The sequence below is a fragment of the Ceratosolen solmsi genome, unplaced genomic scaffold (genome assembly GCF_000503995.2).
Source record: "Ceratosolen solmsi marchali unplaced genomic scaffold, CerSol_1.0 scaffold14, whole genome shotgun sequence".
In the NCBI taxonomy this organism is placed as follows: domain Eukaryota; kingdom Metazoa; phylum Arthropoda; class Insecta; order Hymenoptera; family Agaonidae; genus Ceratosolen; species Ceratosolen solmsi.
Window position 1 is genome coordinate 7,757,567 of NW_011948420.1, and position 27,996 is coordinate 7,785,562.

Consider the following 27,996-nt stretch of genomic DNA (forward strand, 5'->3'; position numbering starts at 1 on the left):
GATTGGGATGCGTGCGGGGCGCGAGGTAACAGACGTCGTAATACGCTCATGCGTGTTCCATAAAACGATGGAAAAATGGAATGCTTAGTGTTGCTGGGGCTCAACCAAGCAGTAAACGAGAAAACTTGAGAATAAGAAAATGCAGTTGTAAATATTAAGGCTAGATAGCAGGAAAACGGGGCACAATTGAAGGATGCGCACAGTGGGAAGGTTTGTTATCTCTCTGTGTCCCGATGGCATAGCTAACTCACATTGTTGAACAAATATCGAGCTTATGGTATAATTTAAAGTATAATGAGCTAATTGAAAATTTAAATCTTGATGATAATTAACAGCCATGACTTATAAAGATAATAATGATAATAATAATAATGATAATAATAATAATAATAATAATAATAATAATAATAATAATAATAATAATAATAATAATAATAATAATAATGTGGATATTGATGATGAATAAGTAAATAAGTAAAGCGTGTGTAAAATGGAAAAATGGTATCTGTGATTACGCTCGTAACGTGGCAGCTGCTTAAGTTACAAAAATCATTTTAACAATGTCTAACGTAGATTCGTTAAATATCCATTAAAATGTTGGGAATCGTCAAAAAACTACGAGTGTCCGCATTATCCAATAACGGCATTATAAAACTTAACCAATTACTTTTAATCGCATAATTATCTCGATGGGAAAAGGACTTGATAATTGAGAAAATTGTTAATAAATTTACAAAATGAAATTAGTATCGCAGTATCTTATTTACAAATGGACGAATTTAAACTCATTGAAATAAATGTACATAATCTAATGATATAACATGCCCAATATTTCATAAATATTATTTAACATTTTGTTATGTGCTCTTTTACCGTAATGTAGCAGTGTAAGGATTAATAGGATTCATTCGTTACATGCAAAGAAATTAACGATACGGTATACAAGAGGATGTTATGGGTAAACTATCAAAATGTATCTATTTGTTTTTGTTGTTGTTTTTTTTTTTTTTTTTTTTTTTTGTTGAACGGACGATGATACCCGATGATATACGATTTACGAACAAACGAGTAAATAATACAATTCACTTGATTTTTGCTTGAAAATGTCGTTGCACCTATCGACTCGATATTCAACTTGCCCCGTTAACTTTCAATAACGATAACCATTGTTCTGCCTCCCTTAACAAAACAAAAAAAAAAAAAAAAAAAAAAAACAACAACAAAAAAGAAGCAGAAAAAGAAGAAGAAGATATAAAGAAAAGAGGGCATTATTTATATAAGTAAATAAATGAAAAATTTATTGGCGATAAGCTTTCATTTTTTTCAATAGTCGTGGGACTTAAATGTAAATAAAGTTAACATAAGAGGCCATATTTATTAAAAATGCTGGCAATCGATAATGCGAAGTTAAAATTGGGACAGCCCGTTGGCCTAGGCAGGCCATACATCGTCAAAATTGAAATAAAAGTCTCATCCAATTTGCCGACTCGGCCGCTCCTCCACCTCCTGCCAGGTCCGCAATTAGCTTCGCAACAGCTCGCCATTAAAGTTCCTTCGCTCGTGGAGGAAGGAGCGAGACGGCGAGACTCGAAGACCCTACCTACGACTCCAAGGTAACACTTGCCAGCAGACAGACGACTGCTTCGCCAATAAGTAAGCAACGAAACGAGCGGGGCATGCCGGTGGAGTCGCGTTCGCCCTTGGATTATCCCACGATGTGCCTCGCGGTCTGCGTCGCTCAAGTTCGACGATCCATCGAATGGGCCAGGGGGAATGCGCGGGTAGCCTCGGGCGAGGAGAAAAAGGGGGCGCGGGCGCCGAGTCCCCTCGGTAGAAAAGGGCAGGAATCTCGGCTGCCGTGTCGCGGGTAATAAGGAGAGAGCGTGAGGGAAAGGCTAGGAGGGCCCAAGGCATTATTATTAAGTCGCTCTGTCGCTCGAGCTTCGAGTATGTGCGCGCAGCCTGTCTGTCTCTCCGGACGCTCCGAGGCGGTAACGGCAGACTTAACGGGACTCCATTCCAGCCCAATATTCGTTCTTTCAAGCGCGCGCGCGCGCACGCACGCACGCACGCGTTTTATGACTTTTCTCCGATCTCCGCGTCTCCGCCCCTCGATCCCTCACTAATTCGCCGAGGAAGGCCGGGTAGTTGTTCCCCCGCTAAACGGACTTAGCGACGGCGATGGCCTCGTGGAGAGATGGTCCGCCGGCGGGTGGGTCGATCGGGGGATCGGGAATTTAGAAAGCGCTCGTTGGCTCTGCACCTACGGGTGGGATAAGAGGAGAAGTTACACGGAGGGAGCCTGGCTCCGATGCCACATTTTTTTCGTTTCTTTTCCGACTGGCCTTTTATTCTCGCCGAGATAGGTGAAACGAACGTGGCCCGGAACCTTCGTTGATGATCAGCCAAGCGGCGAGCGTCATCGATCGGCGCCCGCTCCTGTCCAATTCGTTCTGATGCTAAAATTAATGTCCAAGGGCCACGCGTTACCTACGCTCCACCGCTCTTTATTATCAAATACTTTGTGTCGATTGTTGATCGATTGTTGGTCGATTGTTGGTCGATTGTTGGTCGATTCTTCCATCACGGCGTAAAAGTGTAAAAATAAAAGGGTGGTGGTGGTGGTGGTGGTGGTGGTGGAGGTAGTGGGAGAGGGGGGGGGGGGGGCAGGCAAAAAATAAAGGCGTAAAAAGAAGTTTTATTTTCATTTACATTCCGTTAGATTCTTTTATCAAGTCGTAAAACGAATTACGTTTCGATCCATGCGCTCGTTGAAATATTATAATCGCACAAAGAAGAAATTTAAGTGAAGAAATTTTTGCCATTCTTTATTGAAACGAGATGATTTAGTTTCTCTTGCTCATTGCGCTCAAAAGTTGTAAATTTACAATTTGGTTCGTCCGGTTTTCGGTAGGAAAATTTCTCCGCTCGTATTTTCCAAGCGAGCGACAAAAATCTCTTTCGTCGTACTCTTCACTCACTGTCATTGTCTCAATACACACGCTCGTACGTCTATGCATCAAATGCATTGTTACATTACTAAATTAATACATTGTTTGATATTCGGTTGTTCCACATAACACAAGTATCTTTTTTTATTCGCACGCGCGCTCGCGCGCGCACACACACTGTGTTTAATGTTAAAACAACCAATTGTTAGTTAAAAGGAACAATGTACTAATTAGAGATCAATATTCAACATTTAGTGATGCTTAAGGATATTGCCTCGTTAATAAATATTATATATGCTGCTATATAGTGCTGACGAATATAAGCAAAATTTGCTAATTTACATTCTGGAATAGATATTTTAAGGGGGCCAGGTCCGGAGATACAAATGTATCGTGCCCATATTTAACTTAATGTAAAGTATGTTGCAGCAAGTGTAACATTTACGTTATTAATATTTACAAATATTAACGCAAGTATACCATAATTATAATGCCATAAAGATATTAATTATATTAATCAATGCACGCCTTATCAATTACGCACAGCTTATGATCAAATAATAATGCAAACAACATCTGTACATGTGACATAGTGTGCACACTTTTGACCTATATATCGATAATACTGGCATTACACTTTCTTTTATTATTGGACTTGCGCATATGAAAAGACAGCGGCTTCCAGTGGTAGAAAGTTAAAAAACACTGAATAGCAGTATAATTTTGTGCAGCCAGCTGTGATAGTCGTGTACTTCTAGCATTATGGTGTAGCATCGATTACCGATATCCTCGTAGTACTGGTTGTACACGATACGTATATTTTCATAAGGAGTGGCTATCCAGCCAACAAAAAGATTGCCAAGTCCAGCTATCTTTCCCTCCAAAAGGCCAGAATACGTGGTAGGCGATAGCAGCTCCTGGTCGCGACGTAATTACGCATAGTGCGCCACTTGCCCTCGACCCCTCGTTCGATTAACGATGTTCCGACGGGCCTGACAATAGCCCACCAAAACGACAAGAAAACATAAGAATAAAGAACGAAGAAAAAAGAAAACCCGCTCGTATAGGAAAGGAGGCGCGTAAGACCGGCAATGCGTCACGAATTTTACCGCATCCAAGGCAAAAGTCGGTCATCCGTTGCGTAAGCATCTTCGACCAAACGGATGTGCCCCGTCCTCGAGATATTCCAAGAGGCGTTGAGAGCAGCTCAGGAAAGTACGCGTTCCGACACGGAATCTTTCGTGCAAACGCCAAGAAGACGCTGTTCCCGGCGTTCTCCTAGTAAATCCTAGGTGGACGTATCGACCAACTTTATGACACTTTCACGGGCGAAAGTTTCATTACGTGGGACGACGGAGCGAGATAGATAGACGGCGACGATTTGGATGAAGTAGTTGCGAGCGAGGGAGGGGGGATAGGAGCGTTGACGAAACACGGTTTCTCCGGGGGCAGTCCAGGTCCGTATTAAGCACCTCGTCTCCCCCCTCCCCTCCCCTCCCCCCTCCCCCCACCCAACAGACCAACTACTAGTTAGCCGATTTCGCACCCGCTTGCTCGCTCCCATTGGGCCATTACTTTCTCGGATTCAATGACGTACGAGACCGAGTACACCCACGTAGTACTCGCTCGGATGCGATAATCGACAGCAGAGCCTGGCACCGACCGCCGCTCGCGTATTATTATCTCCACCCTTTACTTCACGCACGTCCATGCAATCGAATCCCAGCGCATTTTACGCGCGTATTCTCACTTTCTTTTTCTCGTGGAAATTATTACGAAATTTCGAGGAATGCCTAATGGGATGATGCGGTATTTCGTCTCGAATACTCTCGAAAGGAACGAGCCAGGGCCAATAGAGCGCCAGCGAAACGCCCTTGGAACATTTCACATGTCATAGATCGATAGACACCATAGATACTCTCTCGTATATCTCGATAATCTCATAACAATCGCTCCTCGATTCCATAACAACGTACACTCGAACGAAGCGCACGAGATATAAATATAAATGAACGCTTGTCGCGGTAAGCCAATGTATTTAACGATATGAAACTCTATGCGTACTGAATCATTGGAGAAATCTTTGATGTTTGGATCGAGGATCGTGACAATGACTGACTCCCAATTAACTATGCAATTCCCTATGGTATTTAATAATTTTATAATTTTGCAATGTCGAGCTGAATTTCCATAACAGTATAATAATTATTGCAATAATAATTATGAGAATTAGATTTTTCACTGAGTAAGCGCTGAGTACCCGTTATAGAAAGCCGTCGCTGAATCTTAATACATTTTTTTTTTTTTTAAATACCAACGTGCTATTTATGAAGGACAAGGATTTTTGCATTATTTTGTAAGCACTCCTGTCGTGCTCTTCGACACGTTAACAACGCGCACTTTTGTACTCTTTGTAATATGACGAGCATTATTGCATATGGACACAATGCAACTAAATAAAAATTCCAACGACTTTACTCCTCGATGTCGAATTAAAGAAAAAAGTGGCGCTAAAATATAGAACAGAGCAATGCACGCTTATCTTTAAGTGTATATCATATATATATATATATATATATATATATATATATATATATATATGCGGGTGAGAATATAAACGCATTTGACTTTTCCCGACACGCAGCAGAGGACTGCTTTACTGGCGTTCGCGTCGTCATGCAAAATTTATTTTGCTTTCCCTCGCGACACTTGATGCATTCTTCACAAGGCATATCGAGCGAGTTGTTGTTGTTGATTTTGTTTTTGTTTTTTTGTTTTTTTGTTTTTTTTTGTTTTTTTATTTTTGTTTTTTTGCCTTTTAAAGTCCCGGGCAAATGTGTTGCGTCTTTCTCTTCGAAAAGCATAAATTTAACGCATCGGGGGACTCGTGGACGCTCCACTCCTCTCCTCTTCACTTCGTTACTTCAAATCTACACTACGGCATTATTTATTGCGTAATCCCGACGAGTTTTATAAACACAAACTGCAGATTTCTGTTCTGAATCAATGAATCTCTATAACGGCATGTAGATGGAAAGTTTTTCAAACTAATTAAAATGAAGCTTAAACATGTAACTTAACTATATGAATTATTAGACTTTCTAAAGCAAAAGCTAAGAAAAGAAAATTAAATGTTAAAAGCCTCCTGCAGCGTGAAAAACCGATCGATTATAACTTACCAAGTTATTCAGAATTCCATCAAAATTCTAATTATAAAATACATAAATATTTGTAAAATATAATATGAAAAATTATAACCCTATTGACAAACACACACAAAAAAAGAAAAACAAAAAACAAAATAAAAGAAAGAAAGAAAGACTCCTAAATAACGTAATCGAACGATGATGTCTATAGGTTTTATTACCGACTGGATTATTAACATTTTGAATTCAATCTAAAATAATATATTTATAGCGTATGCTATTTATACTACAATATAAATTAAATACTACGTAAAGTAAAAAAATGTGCATATATATTTTTCTCGCAAATAAATACTCGTAGGACCTTGGTGAGTGCTCGTGCATTTATTTTCCATATTTTCCGAATGATTAATCATTTCTTCTCTCCCACTCACCCTCGCCCTTTCATTTTTCTTTCATTTACATAATAAATTAATCTTGTTCATTTTATTTACACGCATTATAAAATAAAAGTCAATTATCGATTATTTTTGGTTAATAATTTCAGCAACTTATTAAATTATCAATCCATATGTACATCTGCGTATATATATATATATATATATATATATATATATACTCGTTGGAAAAGAAAATTAAATTAAATTAAATAAACTATAAATATGCCTACATCACGTTATGGAAGATAAATTATGCGAATGGTGGCTAAAAACTTTGTATCGTTTTTAACGACAAAAATCGTGTATTCAATTTAATTGACTAAAATTAAAAATTAAAAAGTCATCGATCCTGCCTATACGGTAAGTGTTAAAAACCACGTTATAGTCGGGAAAAAAATGCAAGAAAGAAAGAATTATATTTTGTGCGAGGCAAGGCGATTCTCGTACCATCGTAACACGAATAATAAAATCAAACCGCTCAACAATGAATCGATAAAACATCCTTTAGATTATTGACCTGAAATAACGAATGACCACATTCACAACACATTGTTCATAGTCTATGGCTTTAATCATATGTTTATATGTGTGTATATATATATATATATATTATATTTGAACGTTACGTATCTCTAAAACAAAAAAGAGAAAAAAAAGAAAAGAGATGTTTCTTTTTGCAAAATTAATTACCAATTATAAAAAAAATAACGAAACTATCAACGTGTCATGCATTGATGTTCTTGCTAATTTAAAAGTACATTTATCGACAAATTGAGAAAAGATGCATCGTGCACAATGCTGGCGTTAAAATCTCTATGCTCGATAAAATTTGCGGATTCCGAGGCTGACCAACTTTTGCTTCTTATGCTGCTTTTTATTTTATGATGCAAGAATTATTCCGCTACGTGTCATGCATTTATTTACAAGCCAACTATATTGAACGCCATTGATAAGCAATGAATTAAAATCCTTACAAATTTATGCGATAACTTGCATTTCAATACTTTCTCTATACGCGCAAAATCGTACTCTAATTGTTCTATATAACCAGTAGATTTTTAAATACTAAATGCTACTTTTACAATGCAAATCGACATTATGCAATTCAATGCTTTCGAGTCCTATGTCAATGTAAAATACGTTAATATCTAAATAGTATCTAAATTATATTGCATTCTTGATTCCTTCAACTTGATTCTATCGGCATTTTTCCTCTCATTTTACCCTTAAATATCATTAGAATAATAATATTATTTATCAGAGTCTTAGAATGCAAATACTTTCGATCGACTGTTCCCTGATGCAATTACTTCCACCCTCGTTGTTCAAGCAATTAGTAGTTGTACTAGTAGTAACTGCGATGTTTTTTTTTTTTTTTTTTTTTTTTTTTTTTTTTTTTGCATCATCGATAATATCGCACTTTACCTCGACAGGCGACACTTGTTATGCTCGTTAAATGTCAAAAACATCGCGATTTGTCGGCGAGAAAGTGCTGATAAAAATGGTCGACTGACGAGTATGGTATGACTATTACGGGACCTTCCGACCCACCGGCCAAACTTCGGCCCAAACTCTCCACAATCTCACGTGCACACAAGCCACGGCTAAGCTACAAGTGGCGAGAAGCACCGTGGTAAAACTCCGCTGACGGTAGACTCACCGAGTGAAACGATGAGGCCCAGGGCCACTAGGACGAAGATCGACTTCGGCCCTGCCATTGCCGAGGAACTGTAGCGCCTCACCGGTAGGCGCGACTCCGCCTACGGGAGTCAAGGTGATGTCCCGGTCGACTCCCTCACCTTCACCTTCTTCTCCAATCCTTCCCGCACTCGGATACACTTAACCGCTATCGCGGGCGTCGCACTGAGTCAGTAGGCTGTTCCGCGTGAACGGACAGGGCCGGGAGCGCGGTAGGGTGGACGTGGGTGATATAGCCGCGGTTTAGTTGTGTGGCGGGGGAGGGGGCCGGGCGGATCGCGGAGGGGGGGGGGGAGGGGGGGAAGGGGGAAGGACGACGGAGAGCCAGACGTTTTGATCGTGGGGTCGATCTCTAGCCAAAGGACGACGCCATTTTGAATTCAAGGCTAAGAGGCAGCAGCCCGTGCACCACGCGACTCTCGCGAATCGGGCCAGCGAGAAGAGAGGCAGCGACGAAACTTGGCCATCGTCGTCGGCCCCCTTTTATCCTTTTTCCGTCCTCTCTCCCGTCTCCTCGTCCTCGGTCTCTCCTCTCGGCTCCGCGGAGGGCCCGAGCCGCGAGTAGTGACCCACTTTTGCGCGTCCACGCCGTCGGAGCGATGCGGTGGTACCCAGCGTTAGAGACTCGCTCGGGGAACGGCTTCTTCGGCCTCTTCGAGAGACCCGAAATTCCGAGCCCCCGGGCACCAACTGCCCGGGCTCATTTGACGATCGGATCGCCGGGAGTGGTGGGGCTGGAGAGCGATTGTCGAGCGCGGGAGCCGGCTCCGGGTACGCACCATACGCAACTTGCTTGCTTACTTCCTCCTCGGTCGTTCACTCGAGACTGGCGCGGCGCGACGCGACCTGCCGACTCGCTGCAACTCGAGGACTGCGCCGCCCGAGGACGGTCATACCCCAGGGGAGCCGCTCGTCTCTCCCACTTTCTTCGCTCCTTCCTTGTGCCGCTACTCCCTCCCACTCTCCCTCCCTCGCTCTTTCACCTCGCCACTATCCGTCTATTTATCTATCTTACTATCTCTCTTCACGTGATCATTTCACCGCGACTTTAATGCCCCGACTCCACTCCACAGCGCTCTACCGACCGACACGCTTCGCTTCTTCGCTCCTCTCCGTGTGTGTAAAGTAACGTATGTATTATGCGTATGCGTGCTTAACTCCACGCATGAAATTCAGCAGCCCTGGCTTCCTCAAAGCTACTTATTAGAGAAACGCTTGGACAATGTGCTTTGTAATTACGTGCTCTTACACACAAGAGCTACATTCGCCAAATCGCTTTTCATCTAATTTAATTTAATATACTTGAGCGCCACTCGACTCGAAAGTCCATCATAAAACATTATTATAGTTATGCGCGAGCACAACAGTTCACGCGAGACACATCGATCTATTTCACTTTCTACAGTATTTCTTATAAATTAAATTACGATCGTTGGCCTCTCAACGTGATCCTCGGGCTAAAATGTTGAAGTAATTCAACGCCCAATTAATTCACACCTCGACGACCGAAACTGTATCACTCTGGAGAATGAAAATACTCGATCGAGGATATACGCACACACACGCACACACGCACACACGCAAACACGCACACACACGCGCACACGCACACACACGCCCACACACGCACACACATATAAATCTTGGCGATGCGTGCAAATTAAAAAAAAAAAAAATTTCACCTTTCCTTAGCCTTGCAATTCTATTCTGATTATTATTAACATTATCCTATTTGCAATTATATAGAATTTTCCTTCATTTGGAATAGACGTTAATATTATACTTCATCGTTTCTTTCTAATCTGTGCGCATACTGTCACATTAGTCGAAGGAACAATGTAAATTATTTTCTTCATTGGAGCTTGAATTTCTCTCTACTAGATTAAACATACATATTAATTTTGTTAATACGAGGTGGAATAATTACTCTTATATGCCTTCCTTTAAAATATCGAGAAAATACCAAATAGATTAAAAATATGATTAACATAAATTTGAAAACAATATTTACAATATTTTATAATTTTTTTTCTAACATTTTAACGAGAATATAAAAATCAAATATTTATTATGATTAAAAGTGTAAAGGAAATTCGTTTCATTACTTTTAACCAAAAAACTGATAAATTATTATTTCTTACACTTGATACGATACTCTTCAATTTTTGCTTAATAATGTAATAAATTTTTTTAATTATATAATCAATATACAAATTCAATAATAACAAACAGCAATAAACATTGTAGTGCATTATTTACAAAGATTATAGATTTGAATGTTAAAATCTACAATTATAAATTTATCTTATAATATTATTGAAAAAATGTAGCGCTTTGCAATTAATGTTAAATATAAAAAAAAAAATAACGTTTTCGCAAATATGTTAATCGACAAAAATGACAATTGATTAGTTTCGTATTTCGTAAAGAATTCGGATTTCGTAAAGACATTATTTGTGTCTATTAAAATAAAATACAAATGAATTCTTCATTATCTATTGTAATACTAATACTGCTATTAACAATAATAGTAATAATAATAATTTTTTTTTAATAATACTATATTTGGTGAAAGGACTATAAACAGCCATCCTTATCGACATCGTAACAACAATTTATTTAATAATTTGTTAATTTTTATAACGGAATATTACATAATTATTGGAATATATGACTATATGCTAAATAAAAAATATAATACTTTTATTAGAAATATGTGAAAACTTGATCGTTACAGTGAATTTATTTGAAAATTATAAGTACGTTCTACTTACGACATATCGATATAAAAAAAAAAAAGAATCCAAATTGAATTGGTTAAAATATTTTTAAATTAAATTTTATTTATATCCTAAGATATTGTTTCGAATAAGTGACAAAAAGAGATTGTTCTTACAAAGTAATATTTCACGACAGACAAAAGCAAAAGTTGGCCTATAATATTATTTGTTACTCTTCCATTCCACTTTAAGTATTATTTTTTAATTAAAGTTCTCAATTCATGCGGATAAATATTTTTCCAAATAAATATTATTCCAATATTATTTTAAAGTATCGCAATAATTCATTATAAACATATTATTTTTTTGTTTAAAATTTTGGATTTTGATCTAGTTAAAAAAGTATTTTTGAAAGATATAATAAATTAAAAATAAATATGATTTACAGTGAACTTACAAAATAAGAAAAAAAAAAGTAAAGGTGAGAAATTTTTGTTTGATTACTAATATTATTGATAACTAAAAGAGCTTTGTGTAGAATAACTATATTATTATATGTAATAAACAATCAAACGAACTGCAAATTCGTCAATTATCTCGCTATTCCTTTTCCTTTCCAACTATCAATTACTATTTTCACCCTTGTTTAATGTTTTATTTTAGTTAATTTATATATCTAGGAAAAAAAAACATGTTTTATCTATTCATGAATTATTTTATAAGCAACGATATTATTTTAATATGACTGATTAAAGAAAAAATTATTCGCAAAATTATAACAGTTTGTGTATATGAGAGAACTGAGACAATAACAACAGTGAAATAATCAATTATTTTATCTTAAGAATATCATATCATAATCCAATGAAAATCCAACTATATCAATGAAAGTAACATAATCGACAAAATCTATATATATCTCGTTTACAATTCCTCATGCTTATTGTTTTAAATATCTAATTATTATTGATTTTACCATAATATTTGCTTTCTCTTAAATTCATTGGAAATGATTAGCAACCCCAATCGATTATAGTAACGAGTCTTTACATATATATAATTTAAATTATATGACGAATATATATTTCACGTACTACGTGAAAAGCTGCTGCAGCCAAAATATCTACAAATGTATACAAAAAATAGGGACAAATATGTCGAAGAAATGCATAGAATAGCAAAGACACGATTAGTTTAAAAATATATTTATATATAATAGCGATTGAAGGCTTGGAATAGATTTTTCTTAATGCTCGATTTTCAAATTTAACAATAAAAATTTCTCTCTAACTATTGAGTTTATCGTTACGAAATTTTATGCTTTCATTTATGCTTACAATGAAATTAAAATCTTTAACTAAAGTACGTCCTTAAGGTAATTTTATCTGTATTTTAAGTGTCTAATTTAAATTACAATTTTTTTTTTTTTTTTTTTTTTTTTTTTTTTTACAAAAATAAGTAATTTACTATAATCTTTTATTAAAAGCAAGTAAATCAAGGCATCAATCATTCTATATTTAGGCAATATGTATTAAAAAAAAAATATATATATATATAATATATTTTTATTATAACAATTTATAAAATCAAATTAAAAAAATGATATTCAATAGTTTTTCAAGCGTCATAGAATATAAAGACCTTAATTTAATTTTATTCTATGATAAATATATTAAAGCGATGATTTATTAATTATTCATTTATTATTATTTAGTACGAAAGTTTAGAAGTTCGTTTTATTGCCATTAATAAAAAAAAGTCTATAGCGGTAAAAAAATTATTATTAGCTGCTTTTTGGCCTTCTTGAAGGCACAAAATTTTTCTACAAATTACAACTACTATTTTATTCTATTTTCATTCTGCTCGATTATTACAATGGCGGATAGTAAATTAAATTTTTTTCAACGGATATAACGAGCGTAGAAAGCAATTGTCTTGTCAGAGGACGAACGATGTATTCCAAATCTTAAAAACTTAACCACCTGTCACATGGCAATTCCTACGTTATCGATCGTCGTTGTAATAGAAAATGGCTAGAGAGGATATTTCGACATTGCCAATTGAGTCGCGAGCTTTGAAAAATTCATGATTTCTGTATGAATCTGTAAAATTTTACAATGACAATTGACGTTTGTATTATTGTTGTTGTTCTTGTAGTTATAGTTGTAGTAATAGTGGTTCATAAGCCAATAATACAACCGATCCGGAATTAACGATAGAAATTTTATTTTAACAATTTCTTTGTAATGCTTTAATTAATGAAACAAATCGTGAAGAATTCTTTAAAAAAAAAAAAAAAAAAAAATTTTGTTTGTATAAACAATAACAAATATTTTCATATATCTTTATTTATATTTGATAATGATAGATAGGATATGAAAACGATATTAACTAAACTTACACGAGTTTCAACGGTGTATTGAAATATTTAAATATTGAAATATCAACGCATACAATAATTACAATACTAGCCAATATTAATAATACTATAATATTCTCAATAATAATAAGTATTGTAAGTAGAATTAGTCTTACAGCCAATTCCGGCAATTTAGATTGAACATTCGATTATCGAAGAAAGTCAATATTAATAAACGAAACAAGCCATTACGCTTAAATATCACAAAGAAGAGTGATTGGTTTGAAAAAAGAAAAAATAAATAATACATCGGTTTAAGAGAGTCGATTCGAGGGTCAAATTTTCATTCGTAGACCTTAGCTTCTCAATAAGCATTTTTTCTTTTATTTCCATTGTAATTGTCAATCTTGGTCTCGGACAATCGAAAGCAAACTAATTTGAGGGTAAAATTAGTAGTTCATGTAGTTATATAGAAATGCGAGTCGACACTAATACAGTTAATAAACGAAATAATACGTTAATCACTACCATTCAAATGAATGGAAAATTGGTAGTATTATTTAGTCAAGTTGTGCGATCATTTAAACTTCTCGGTTGCACGAGTAATCAGAGATATTTTAAAAGTCATAGGAATTTCTCGAATAACGGAGAACTCAGCCGCCAATCTAGAGTAAATACATTTTTGAAATTTTACATCCTCATGTTACATGTGGGTGATTATGACTCAAGTTTATCCACCTGAAAAAAAGGTATTTCAAAATCTATCTGTCCATATTTATATTTCAGGGAGCACGGAAATACGAAACTTTTCAAGATTAAATTAAAAATATAAAACATATCCACAAGTTAAATAAAAGTATTTTATTTCTTATTCTGTTCTTGAAATATTCAATAACTATAATTATCAATATTACAACAACTGTTTCGGATCTAAATTTTCACAATTCGGCCGCATTGAATTATCAATACACTTATGATTTGTCAGATAGTTAACGATAGGAATTGAAAAATAAATTATAATGACAAGTTGCTATGCGGGTGTAATGATTAATCAGCCTCGTAAAAAGCTTCGATGTATGTATACGCGCAACGCATTCTTATGATTTTTTTTTTTGTTTTTTTTTTTTTTACTTTATGGTTCGAATCAAGCCTGACTTTCTAAAAGCTACATATTGTCATGAAAAATAATACTTTTTTTTGAGAATCGTATACGCGAGAGTGCGATAAAAATATTTTACCCATTATATCTAGCGTTACGTATATCCTTTGTAATATAAAACCTAATTAATGCTTCCAATTTTTCGGATGCGAGTTTTGGTGATTAGTTTCGTAAAAAAAATTAATATTTTTGGATACAAAATTTAGCGAATGAACGGCTTCTCTAATGAACGGAATTGGAAACCACAGTAAATGTAAATGTCCATAACTCCTTTTGAAAGCCTTATATATATGGGTTACATATATGGGCCCGAATGGCCCGTATATAAAATAAAATTACTATTATTTGTATGAGATTGAACGTACAGCAAGAGTATTTAAATGAAATTTTAATCTTGCTTAAACATTCTAATAAAACTGTAGTTCAATCGATTTTTTCAGAATAATCTTGGGGGGAGGGGGGGGGGGCTAGGTTATAAGGATGGCAATGTACATCGTAAATTCGAATGACTATAAGTTCTTTACTTATAACTATAACTTCCTTTTTGAAATGGTCGTATTTGACGTCGTAATTTTATCATTACAATACCAAATACTTCCTTTCGAGCATTTCAAATTATTTTCGGAAATAGATGGGACAAACTTTTGTTTTTAGTTTATGGCAAGGCAACGTCGATGACTATGGGCCATTGGGAGTTTCTCTTACGTCGGGATCATAATATCGCTTAAACAAAGCCGAAATGGCTTTCACAATATAAATGAAAATTTTCAAAGCATAATTCAACATAATAAACGCTTACATTTAAAATAGAAATAATCTCGATCGCGTCATTAATATTACAAATTACTTGCATTCGATCGCAAGATTATCGTTTATTTTGAAAACTCTGTGCTCCGTTTGTGTAAAATACTTGCTAATCTAGTAAAAGGAGAAATAAATTTTCAAACGCATTCTCTAGCTGACATTTTACAATAAACGATGATAAAATCATTTGTATAACCGCAGCTTGCATCTGTCATCAGCTTGTATCAACAAATGCAAATTATTCTTACACCTTATAGGCAGTATCGACGTATTTAGCATAAACGCGTTAAAATTAAGTAAAATGCTCGATCGCAAGAAGAAAAATATTCAAATTTACATAGAATCAGGGGTGGAGTGGGGTGGGGTGGGGTGGGGGACGGAGGGGGGGGATGAGGGGGGGGGGAGAAGGTCTTCTTACGTGCAGCTACAACATCACGATAAATAGATTTATTGGCTTCCAATGCACATATTGGGAGGCACAGGAAAGCGCGTAACATTATAAGAAATAAGGCAAACGGAGTTTTTGAGGACTAAAAGTCGGCAGGAGTCGTTGAGCGAAAATTAATGGACAACTTAGGAGCAACAAGCAACAAGGACACCACCAATCATTGTTCTTCTAACATTATTACACATGGACATCGACTCATCACGAGCGTCTACCGAAGTTCAAAGAAGCCAGGTGCATCGACTTCTATTATTATGCATCAAGAGTAAGCGATGATAGTCACCTGAATTTTCTACCTGCTTCAATCTCCTCGTGTATCGCGCACTTTTTCCTTTTTCATAATCGACACGCAAAAACAACACGAGAAAAAAACAACAAGCTGGTCCTCGATCGAAAATGATTGAGAACGATGCCACTGTGGTTTTTCTTTCTTTCTCTCTCTCTCTTTTTTTTTTTTTTTTTTTTTTTTTTTTTTGTCTATTCGCGATTATTAATATAGAGCTCTCGTTGTTTTTCAGGTAACGACAACGTTCATTGCACCTCGTATTGCAAGAAGTAAAAATTCTGTCCATAGAGATACTTTAAAAACGCTTGCATTAGTTATTTTTTCTAATCGATCAATTTAGCCAAGTTTTGGAAAATTGTATGTAAAGTCAATGGGAAATTAATTTGGGCAAGACGCGCTATCTTGATGCGCCAAATATCAGCAAAAGCTTGAATAATCACGCTCACATCAAATACAGGATGCAATATTTTGTTATCTGCGTACATTCACTTAATAAGGCTACAACATTGTTGCATTAAATGTAATTGCAATTTTAAATATGCGCCCGTGTGTAAGCTGCTTCCGTGTACGCGTACCAACAGATGTATTATGTAGGCTAATTAGAAAATTTATTTAATTCATAAAGAAACATTTATAGATTATGGCTTTTCACAATCGTCTGTCTCCTGTAATGTAACAACGGCATTTTCACAAATATTTTTTCAACGTGCGATATAGAATGTACGGGCGGACAGGGTCGATGATAACGAAAAAATTAAACATGTATTGGACTGACAAGAGGATGAATTGGATGGGAATAAGGATGGATGGGCGTTAATTTTAAATTGTGTTTTAAGTAATACAAATTGCTGGAGATTTGAAAAGTGAAAAGAATCGTTGACGAATTAATCTGCCAAAGTCCCGAGATCGCAACATTAAACACGAAAGTGTGCTTTTGAGCGATTGTGACGATTGTCATTGGCGGATAATCAACGAGGCAACATAAATAATAGAACAAACTTCCGTAAAAAGATAAGAGCAGCTATTATGAATTAAATATCATTGCATCGAGTAGACGTGGTGTCGTGCGCGTTAAAACGAGCATGAGGTGGAAGCCCTCGGTGCTGGTAAATATCAGTCCCGCCTGCCTACGAGACATCCCCAAGAGAGCCGCTGCTGCACAACTACCGTTTCGGTACATTTGGTAAAGGACAGAGAGAGAGAGAGAGAGAGAGAGAGAGAGAGAGAGAGAGAGAGAGAGAGAGAGAGACGCGGGGCTTAAAGGCGATGCTCAGGTCCTACTTAAGTTCCATGGCCAAGTTTGCAGCTGCTGTGGCACTAGTTGGGAGGAAGGGAAGAAAGCCTAGTGCGCGAGAACAACAACAATGCCAGGGTACCTGGGGCACCAGCTGACCCGGGGACGTAGCGGCAGACTGAAATAGGGAAGTGAGAAAGAAACCGCGAGAGAGAGAGAGAGAGAGAGAGAGAGAGAGATAGTGAGAGGCGCAGAGAAGATGGTGATGGTGGTAGTGGTGGTAGTGGTGGTGGTGGTGGTGGTGGTGGTGGTGGTGGCGGCGGCGGCGACGGCGGCGGTAGTAGCAACGGCGGCATGACGAGGTGGGGCGTGGAGAAAAGAGAGCCCGAGGAGGAGGATGAGGATGAGGATGAGAAGTTGGTGGAGTGGGGGAGGGGGAGCGAGACGGAGGCTCGTTTCCGGCCCGGACTGTATTTGCGAAAAGTATGTATAGTGTGCGCGAGAGTGAGCCGTGAACGAGTGACCGGACGAGTGGAGAAGCCAGTGCCTCGAGAGCCTCCGCGCTCTCGCCGACACCACCTCCGCTTCTGTCTCCGTCTTCGCTGCCGTCCGCAGTCTTCGCTCCTCGGCTCTTCTAGGAAGTGTCGGGGCGGCGCCCCTCCCCCCGCCCCTCTTGACTTTCGCAACCCCGGGCTCGGACTCACGATGTACGACATCAGCATCAGCATCGCCAGCAGAGGCATCATCTCCTCATCGTTGCGCAGTCTTACGACTCGCGCCCGGTAAGTGCCGTCTCGTCGATATCGCCAAAGGCGGACCTTTATCGGGTTTAAGAGCGCCAGGGACCCTCTTCAACGCTAAATTAGCGTCGTATCCGACTCGATAATCCCCCTGGAAATTCAATCCCTCTCTCTCCCCCTTCACACACATGTTTCCAACCGCCGAGCCGCGCCGCGCCGCGCCGCCTCAGCCATCCTAGTTCGATGCTAGATTTACATACCGCATCAATTACGTCGATCCAGCCATTAGAGAAAAGAATATAAAAGAAAGAAAGAAAGAATGAAAAAAATAGAAAAAAGAAGGAAATATGGTCATGGAGTTGAAATGGCCTTTCTCCGAGATCCGCTTATTATTTATAATTGTAATCCAGAGTTTTGCGCTCACGCGGGAGCATTTCGCAAGTTTAAAAGCTTTTGCTTAGTGTGTGTGTGTGTGTGTGTGTGACTGACGACGATGTGCGAGCGTGCGTGCAGTGTGCATATATACACATACAGTCGAAATGGCTGTAATGTAACCTCAATTGGAGGTTGGATGAAAGGCAGCTGGAGTGTAACGAGTGGTAAACAAAGCTTGGTTGGTTTGTCGTCCCGTAGAATGGAGTGGGAAAGATGCCGAGGAGTCGGTGGTCGACCATCGTCCTCTAGAAGCATCGGGCCTCGACGATATTCCAACTGTTGGACGGTTCCACGCGAGTATTATTTTGACGCTTCGAGTGTTAATCTACACGAGCGAGGCTGGTGTATGCCACTCGATAGGAGAAGGAAAGAATGTTAAAAGTTCGGGCAAAATTCATGTACGAGGCCGAGACCGAAGACCGGCGGCACCGACCGGCGAGAGTAAAGAGAGTGAGAGAGGGCGAGAGAGAGAGCGAGAGCGAAGAATAGAAGGAGAGAAAATAAGATAATAAAGCGTATTGAAGGATAGAGGGAACGACTCGGTGTACGCGACTGCGTGACTGTGCGTAACTGTGCGTGACTGTGCGTGCGTGCATGCGTAGAATGAGCGCGGTAGTGGAAAAAGCAAAGAGGGGAAGACGATCGGCACGCCGCGAGGGAAGAAGAGAGTAAGCAGAAGAAAGGGAGAAAGAAAAGAAAACGAAAGAGAGAGAGAGAGAGAGAGAGAAGGCGCCTCTGCTTTGTCGTCTCATTTCCCGTGGCCCGGTAGTTGCATATGCTCTCTCCGTCGGTTATATCGTGTTTCGTGTTCTGCGTATGTCGTGTTGTTTGGTTTTTGCCATTCTTTGCATTCTTCTCTCACTCTCTCTCTCTCTCTCTCTCTCTCTCTTTGTCTATCTTTCACTCAGTCGCGCATATTTCTTGTCTCATCCTTCCCTTTTTTTTTTTTTTTTTTTTTTTTTTTTTTTTTTTTTTTTTTTTTTTTTTTTTGACGAAACACTAACAAAGTGCTACTCTCGGCCGTCGTTCGACCCCTTGTATACACGATTCGCGGAATCGGCAATCGGACGACGTCAATCGATCTTCGTGCCTGCATGAGTCAAAATACATGAAGAGCGCAACGCAGCCGTCGTAATCGTCGACGTTGTCGTCGTCGCCGTCTCATTGACAAACTAGGACAGGAAAGAGTTGATCATACGTCACGGGCGTGAGATTAAGAAAGCGGGCGAAGCAGAGAGAGTGCGTGCGAGAGTGAGTGAGAGAGAGAGAGAGAGAGAGAGAGAGAGAGAGAGAGAGTGGAGGGAGAAAAATTAAGAGGCGCGAACACTAAAGCTGTTGTACTTCCGAGTAATGCAGTGACGTAGAGGGAGGAGCGAGGTGTCGGGAGAGAGAGAGAGAGAGAGAGAGTGAGAGAGAGTGAGTGAGTGAGTGAGTGAACGCGTGCGTGCGTGCGTGCGTGCGTGCGTGCGTGCGTGCGTGCGTAAATGCGTAAATGCGTAAGTGCGTAAGTGCGCAAGTGCGTAAGTATGCGCGCGAACGCGTAGAGGAGAGAGCGGGCAAGGAAGAACGCTGGATAAACCGGATACACGTTCTTCTCCCTTAGGTATAAACGCGACAGTTGAGGCTAATGTGCGAGGCTTGGAAAGCGCGAGTGAAACAACCTACCTGTGTGCTGCGAGCCGCCGGTACTTGCTGGAGGAAATTCCGTTTCGTTGAGACGGCAGCGGCAACGGCGGCGGTGGGTGCGACGGCGGTGACGGTGGCGGTGGCGTTGGCGGTGGCTGCGATTGTTTACGAGCTCTGGTGAGTAGGAGGGCGACGTCGGGATTGTCGGTGCTATGTGCGGAGATGTACGGAAGGATAAGACGCGCGACGCTCCTCCGTAACGATCCTTATCGTGAACGGGGGAGAAGAGCGGCTTACCACGTGCCGTGCGGTGCGCGAGCAGACTTCTCGGTTGTTCGGCTGGTGGCTTTGTTGATGTTTGTCCAATTACGCGATAAGCTACTTTATGCTTTCTTAATCGTCTTCGTGGAGCGCGCGAGCCAAGCACATTTATTATCATTCATCCTGTGACAATGCAATGTTTGCTTATCGACTCGCATCTTCGAACGCATGGCCGGTCGAATTGCTTAACGAAACGGTCGTCAAACCATCAAAACAAAAGAACGACCAATGACCCTTCCATGCCTCATTCTATTTCGAGTCATTCGCGTAGTTAATGCACATAATATTACAAAAAAATTTTCTCCCTCTTTACAAACTTTCTTATAACCATTGCTATTCTCATTATCGTCGTTGTCATTGTCGTTGTCGTTGTTCTTGCTGCTGTTGCTGCTGCTGCTGCTGCTGCTGCTGCTGCTGTTATTGGCGCCGTTTTTCCTTAAAATCCCTCATCGTCAATCTTGATAAACGAGCAAACTTTATTATGTGCCCTTGACGTAAGAATCCTAACAAGTAGATGGAAATTAATATTGAAAATGGATGGATCGTTGAGGGGCCGTTGTGCTGTGCCTGGCACAATGAGTAGCGAGTCGAATATTTAATTGGGTATAATATACAAATCTTTTAATTTAATTGCTTTGCCGGATTTATTAATAATGCACCCAACAATTAACGTAAGAATTGTATTCGAACGAAATAGCAATGAGCACCGTGACAATATTAATTGTAAATGATAAAGTGATTATGATGGAAATATGCAATGTTGATTATAATTACGCAATAGGTTGTACTTACTCTGCCTACCCAAAATTAGATTAAAACGTATATCTCTTGGCTAAATAATATTATTACTATTATTACGCATTAAACTGTACTATTCGTGCAAAACGTCATTTTGTCATTCGATATTTGACAATGTATCGAACGTTCGTTCCGACGACGTTGATCGTGAAAATTTTTTTTATTATTTTCAATTTAGAAAAATATCGAATTTTGGTCGAATTCAGTCGAAAGGTTTTTATTTTCAATGTCCATTTTAATAGATTATCTCGTTTAATAGACCTCGTGGCAGTCATTAATGAATTAAAAAGTGATATACACAGTTACGATGTGAAACTCTCTTGTCTATTCGAATTTGCTGAAAATAATAATTTCCGACTTTATCATATTGCCTTGGCCATGTTTTATAAGTCGTCCCGCCAATTGCCAATGTAATCAATTGTAATTTTGAAAGGCTTTGCGAGTTGGTTGAAATAAATTGAAAAAATTTACTATTGAATAATTATTATATCGCTCTGGCAATTCATAAATTATAAATATAATCACAATATAATAAATTTAACAAGGATAAATATAGAATTAATTTTCAGTTCACCTTAATTTTGAAATAGGACAATTGACCTTCGTTTAGAGTATTAAATTGCAAACAAAATTTCCAATTTAAATTAAATTTTCGTCACTGTCATTATCAGATTTCAAATTTAACGATAAATATTATTTATCCATTGTAATTATTTATTTATTTTTTTTTTTTCTTCAAGAATACGTAGAACTTCAAAAATTGAAATATGTCTTTACAAAAATCTTGTGTAAGCTCTCACGTTCTAAAAACTGATAGTACGCTTATAAGATAACAATTTCTTTTTTGATTCGGCGGTTGTGATAAAATATTAAGATGTCGATTTAACCGATGTTTATTCATTATTAATATGTAAAAATTGAGTTTTTTTAATCAAATAATATAATCATAAAAATTAAAGTAAGGTGCGCCGAACGATCGTACAGTTTCATTTATTGAGCGATCGTATTTAAACAATTTTCAAAATGCTTATTAATCTCGTTCGTGATACTTTGGGTCCCCAAATTCATCCGAAGTCCTATCAAGCTTGTTGTTCCATTTCACTTCCTCTTCCTACATCTCAGTGACGATAATAATCGGGTGTATATTATTTTCTCGAATTTCGTCCACATTATCTCCCAATGTAGAACAACGATACATCCTCATGTGCATACGTATGAAGAGCATATCGTTATCTCCGTGGCAATGCGACTTTTTCCTATCTCTTTTCCTCGCTCTCGTTATCTCCTTATCTCCTCTCCTACCTTCTTCCACGCACATTCCACGAAGTTTCCGCTTCATTCATTCATTCGACAACTCGTAGCGTCCCGTGTACATTCTCACATACATTTGAAGAACACTCGAAGCTGCCGAAACTCTTTATTAGTGGCTTCGAGAATCCCTGGGAATATTTATAATCGTGACACGAAGCGGGGTTCTTTAATTTTATAGAGATTAGAGAGATAGTGTATACAGGCTGTATGAAACGCGAACATTTAAATTTGGGCGCCACGATAAGGCAATGATAATACACGCTTCCGTGACCTATGCGCGTTCTTTAAATAAATAATGTATTTCCAATTTAAAATTCCTCAGATTATTTGGATATTCCAACTTCTTCACTATTTTACGTATTTAACACAATGCTGTCGATTTATTATTAAAAAATTATATGTTAATCCCAATTAGAATAATATTTTATGTCGAGGCTTTACACATATTTAAGCGCCCACGAGTTGGAATTTAAACGGGCATTTTAATTTATAATTAAATATATTTTATTTAATTCATAATAATTTTATGTATAATTGCTTATGTTTATATGGCCTGGTATTTGATGAACCAAGTTATAATTTATTCGATTAGAGATAACATTCTTTTTTTAAAAATTTCAAAATTTCAAAATTATTTCACAATCAATGATTATTCTAAAAATTATATTACATTTTTCTTACACGAATTGCCTGTTGTGAATGCACCGCGCAAATATGCAAGTTGTTTTTTTTAATTATTAAAGCGATAATAGGGCAAAATTAATGTATCTCGTAATAATCTTTAGATACTTTAATATTCCATTAAGTCGTATATCGCTATATTTTATCAAAGGTCGACAACTTCGAGCGTTCTAAGCACCATTGGATTCTCATTTTATACTGAATATGAAGTCAATTTTATTGCGCGGTGTACTGGCCAATTATGTAGATTTCTGAAAAATCTGATAGAAAGTTACTCTACGATTAACAAAGTAAAAGAAAAATAAAGTAAAGTTTCAAGGAGCAAGGGAACTCACCAAGAATGACAAGTACGAATTACGTAGTATAGGACAGGTGATGCCGCACATGTCTTCCCTCTACCTCGCTCCCTCCTCATTTCTGCTAAACATCGTGCTCTGTTTTTCTTAAACCACAGTTTTCAAAGTATATGATTAAAGGGATTTTCTGAGAAAGCGATGACAACGAATCGTCACAAGCTACCAACAACAGCTTATCGTAATTTCGAAATATCAATTCAAGTAACATTCGGTACGTTAACAATTGACGAGAACAAACAAATAAAATATTACGGTGAGATTTTCTTTATAAATGTATGTTATAACGATTATTTTCCTTTACGCGTACATTAACGCGATTCATTGCAACAAAAACGTTTGACGATGGACTTTAAAAATTTTACTTGAATTATTTCAGAATAAAAATATTGATAAAAGAAGTTTTTATTTTACATAAGGCGCGTGCTTAATTAAAATGATGAAAAATCATTTTGATGAAAAAAAAAAGGGAATAGGCATTCGTATTACATTACAAATTTACTTAAATAGCATTGGGCAATTATTTAAAACATTCGTATCAATATCATAGAAGTATTATCTTTATTATTATGAACTGAAAAGTAAATTGTTTAAGAAAGTATCGAGCGACAAAAGGTCTGCGTAAAGTTGTGTAAATAACGTTTACGCTCGGTATATGATATTTCGTTTATTTACAAAGTTATCTCTTTCTAAAAATTGTTTAACTGCATTGTGTTACTTATGTATTATTTAAAGAAACTAGCTACATAATTTTTGTTATGTAAAACTGGAATGACCTACTACAATTTCTTTTACCAATAGTCGGTTTATAATTTCATAGCATTTACCATTTTTATACAAGCATTACGAATTGATTGGTTGATAAAATCATATGTTTACTAAAATAAGGAACGGGTTGATAACAGATTTCGTTATTTGTGTCAATGTAGGAAATATACAAAAAAAACAAAAAAAAAAAAAAAAAAAAAAAAAAAATCAAAAAAAAAAAAACAAAAAAAAACGTTACAATAAAGTTACGAAGACTGAATAATTTGCGCTATTTAATAAATTATAATCGATGAAAAGTTTTAAAATAATATTTAATTATTCTAATTATAAGTATTAGCCAAAAATTAATTATGTTATTTATCAATATGTACATATACGTACGTTGGTTGTTATGATTATTTTTTTATTATTTGTACGCTGTTTTAAAGCGATTAAATTTTACATTCTTCAAAAGGTACATTAAAAACATTATTAATCATTGATTTGTGATTAATTTTTAAGACTTATTCGAAAAAGAAAAAAAAAGCTTCTAAATTTTTTAAATTTTTCAAAAAGGATCGAAAATTTCAAATTAAAAGTAAAAAATTTTTTGCTTATCAAAAACATCGTTTCAAAAATAAATTATTATAGTAAAAGTTGTTTCCTTCAAGCATAGAACACATAATTATAGTAAAAATATATTTTTGGCTGGATTAATCCAATAATATTGTAATTTAGAAGAAGTAGCTTTATGGAAAATATTTTTCAATTTTCCGATATGCATATAATGTAAACAATATGAATCTTTTCTTAACATAATTAGACCATTTAACTTTGTATTATTTCGTTACCATTTGCTTTTTTATTTTCGTTAAAATATGAGAAATTTGTAAATATTGAAATAAGATCTGAAAAATCTAAAAATTAGGAAATATTTTTTGTATGAAAATTTGCTCTAATCTATTAATTGAAAACATATTTTTTTCATCGTTCAAATTTGTTGAAATTTTCACGATATGTTTATTATGAAGTAAAAACGATTTCTGACATTTCATACCAAATTCCTATTTTTATATGCACTTTTCACAGACATTTTTAATCAATATTTTAAAAATTATTTATAGTATTTGTGGTCAAATATGTGCGATTTTTTATTATTAATTTAGAAATGGATAGGAGTAAATTTTGTGTACCTTAAACTGCTGCTATTGTTTTTGTTTTTCCATGTAATAAATTCTTTGAAATCATTAAGTAACTGAATATACAAAAGTTGTAAATTTTCTTTTTTTTTTGTTTTTTTTTTTTTTTTTAAATAATTTCGCCAATTATTTAAAACTTTTGAAAAATATTTAAGATTAAATCTACTTTTTCATGTTAATCAATATCAATATAAATAAATAATTTTCTCATCGAAGTTCAAGACAATTGAATTTCGCTTTTTAACATATTAAATATAAATATCACTATATTGTACTTAACACAATTCGGCGTAATAAATTATCATTATTTATTAAATTATAAAATCTTCCTTCGTTAACATACATAATGAGACATTTGAGTCTGGCCAACGGGTTAAAATATAAATTTAAAAAGTACAAATTACGATTACTAAGCTTAAACTAAAACTACTATTTTACAATTTCTTTCGTTAAATTAAAAGTATACATTATTGGAGAATGTGGGAGAATAATAATGACAATATCGCCGATAGTTTTGAGTTTCTAATTGGTAAATTTGTAAAGCTCTGGTAAAATGTAAAAAAAATACCCATTTCCATTTTATTCGGCATATCGGACAATAAGAAATTTGTTTGTTTTGTTTGTTTTTTTTTTGTTTTTTGTTTTTGTTTTTTTTTTTGTCATCGTTTTCTCAGCCCTTTATTTTTACGCCGATTTGCAACGGTGTTCGTAATAATCGATATTTAACTTGAAACGAGATGAGAACGGGTCGGGCTAATAATTACGGGGATATAAGCAGTTGAAGAGAAATGCCATAAATAACTAAAGCCCGACTCTGAAAATTTTTTAGATGAGATCGCGATGCCGTGATGGCTGGCAGAGCGCGTCAACAAAATCCGGAGATCGATCCTGATCTTTCAACGCCGAGCAACAAGAAGATTAAATTAATCGAGTTTAGTGGCTGCGAGCAGCGGCAACAGCAGGAGGAAGCTGATGGTAAAAAATCTACTCCAACAGGAGGGGAAGTAAACTTGGAGACGTCCGAGGTTTTGCCATCGTCCGACGAGTCGTTCTGCGAGGAAGACGAGAAAGAAAAGGTCGGCGACGACGTCAAAGTCAAGCTACAGAAGGAAGAATCCTCGGAACCAGCCGAGGCACCGTCCTCGTCGTCGAGTGTTGTGAAGACGACGCAGCAGCAGGAGGCGATGGGACAGGAAAGCGGAGTGCAGACCTCATTGATGGGGGAGCACGCGCTTTATCACGACCTCTCCGTCATTGGGGACGGCGCCTACGGCACCGTATACAAGGCCAAGGACGCGACTAGTGGCCAGATAATCGCCCTGAAGAAGGTGCGCGTGCCCATTACCGAGGACGGACTACCCACTTCGACCCTCAGGGAAATTGCCGCCCTCAAGCAGCTCGAGAGATTCGAGCATCCGCAAATCGTAAGGGCTTTATGATTTAATCGACGAACGAATTGCGTAATCATTCTGTGAAATTGGTATGCACATAATGATTTTTCAACATTGAACTTGAAGTAACATTGAATTAAATGAGCAAATAACGGTAGAGCAAATCGTTAGCCCTTGAAAAGCCCTTGTATTTTTTAATTCGTTGAACTTTAAACTGTACACTACTGTAAGAATGAAGCGAATCAACGGTAACAGAACTTTAAACGCGATGCTCATTTGTTTCAGCAGTTTAATTAGATTAATATTATTTATAAAAAATTGATTATTCATAAAACAAAAATACTTTCATAATTATTATTACTTTTTGTAATGCCGCGAGAGTTTGAAAAACTTGAATATATGCTAATACATTATCGATTGATGATATTCTACAATTAAGGAGTAAAAAATTGTATGTATTCTTTCATTTAAGGTGAAGCTTCTCGATGTCTGCCAAGGAAATTATCTTGAAGTAGTTTCTGGAGTTGGAAGATCCGAACGGTTAGATCGCGGATTAACATTGTGGTTAGTGTTTGAACACGTTGAGCGAGATTTGGCATCTTTTATGTCAGCCTACACATCGCACAAAATTGCACCTGCGTTGGTGAAACAGATGTCTAAAGAAATTATTTTAGGAGTGGACTTTCTTCACAGTCATCGTATAATCCATCGAGATCTTAAACCACAAAATTTACTAGTTACTAAAGATGGGCATATTAAAATTGCAGATTTCGGTTTAGCGAAAACTTATGACTTTGAAATGAAATTAACTTCTGTTGTAAGTGTCGTGTGACTTTTAAAATTTTAATAAAATTAATCATGCCATTAAATTTTATTGACAATTGTGTATTATTAGGTTGTGACCCTTTGGTATCGAGCTCCAGAAGTTCTTCTTGGATGTACTTATGCTACACCCATTGATATTTGGTCTGTGGGTTGTATTTTGGCCGAACTAAATGAACTGAAGCCTCTCTTTCCAGGAACGAGCGAAGGGGATCAGCTTGATAAAATTTTCAGGTAGCTCGTAGTAGCCTGTAATTTGTACTTTATTGTTGGATAGCTCAAAACTGACAATATCAATTCTTGATTATAATTAAAAAAATTAAATTCTAG

General features: G+C 36.7%; 2 protein-coding genes across 2 annotated transcripts in view; one reads left to right on the forward strand and one right to left on the reverse strand.

Moving 5' to 3' along the window:
* The window catches only part of pwn (calcium-binding EGF-like domain-containing protein pawn), a 32,292-nt gene extending 23,784 nt beyond the window's left edge, over window positions 1–8,508 (reverse strand). Inside the window, exon 1 of the mRNA XM_011498113.1 lies at window positions 8,198–8,508. Within this exon, the coding sequence (XP_011496415.1) occupies window positions 8,198–8,255 (58 nt within the window). The 5' untranslated portion in view covers window positions 8,256–8,508. The remainder of the gene's footprint in view (window positions 1–8,197) is intronic.
* A 9,429-nt stretch (window positions 8,509–17,937) lies between these two features.
* The window catches only part of LOC105361031 (Cyclin-dependent kinase 4), a 10,367-nt gene continuing 308 nt past the window's right edge, over window positions 17,938–27,996 (forward strand). The window contains 4 exon segments of the mRNA XM_011498114.1: window positions 17,938–18,024; window positions 26,283–26,877; window positions 27,317–27,661; window positions 27,740–27,907. Of these exon segments, the coding sequence (XP_011496416.1) occupies window positions 26,302–26,877; window positions 27,317–27,661; window positions 27,740–27,907 (1,089 nt within the window). The 5' untranslated portion in view covers window positions 17,938–18,024; window positions 26,283–26,301.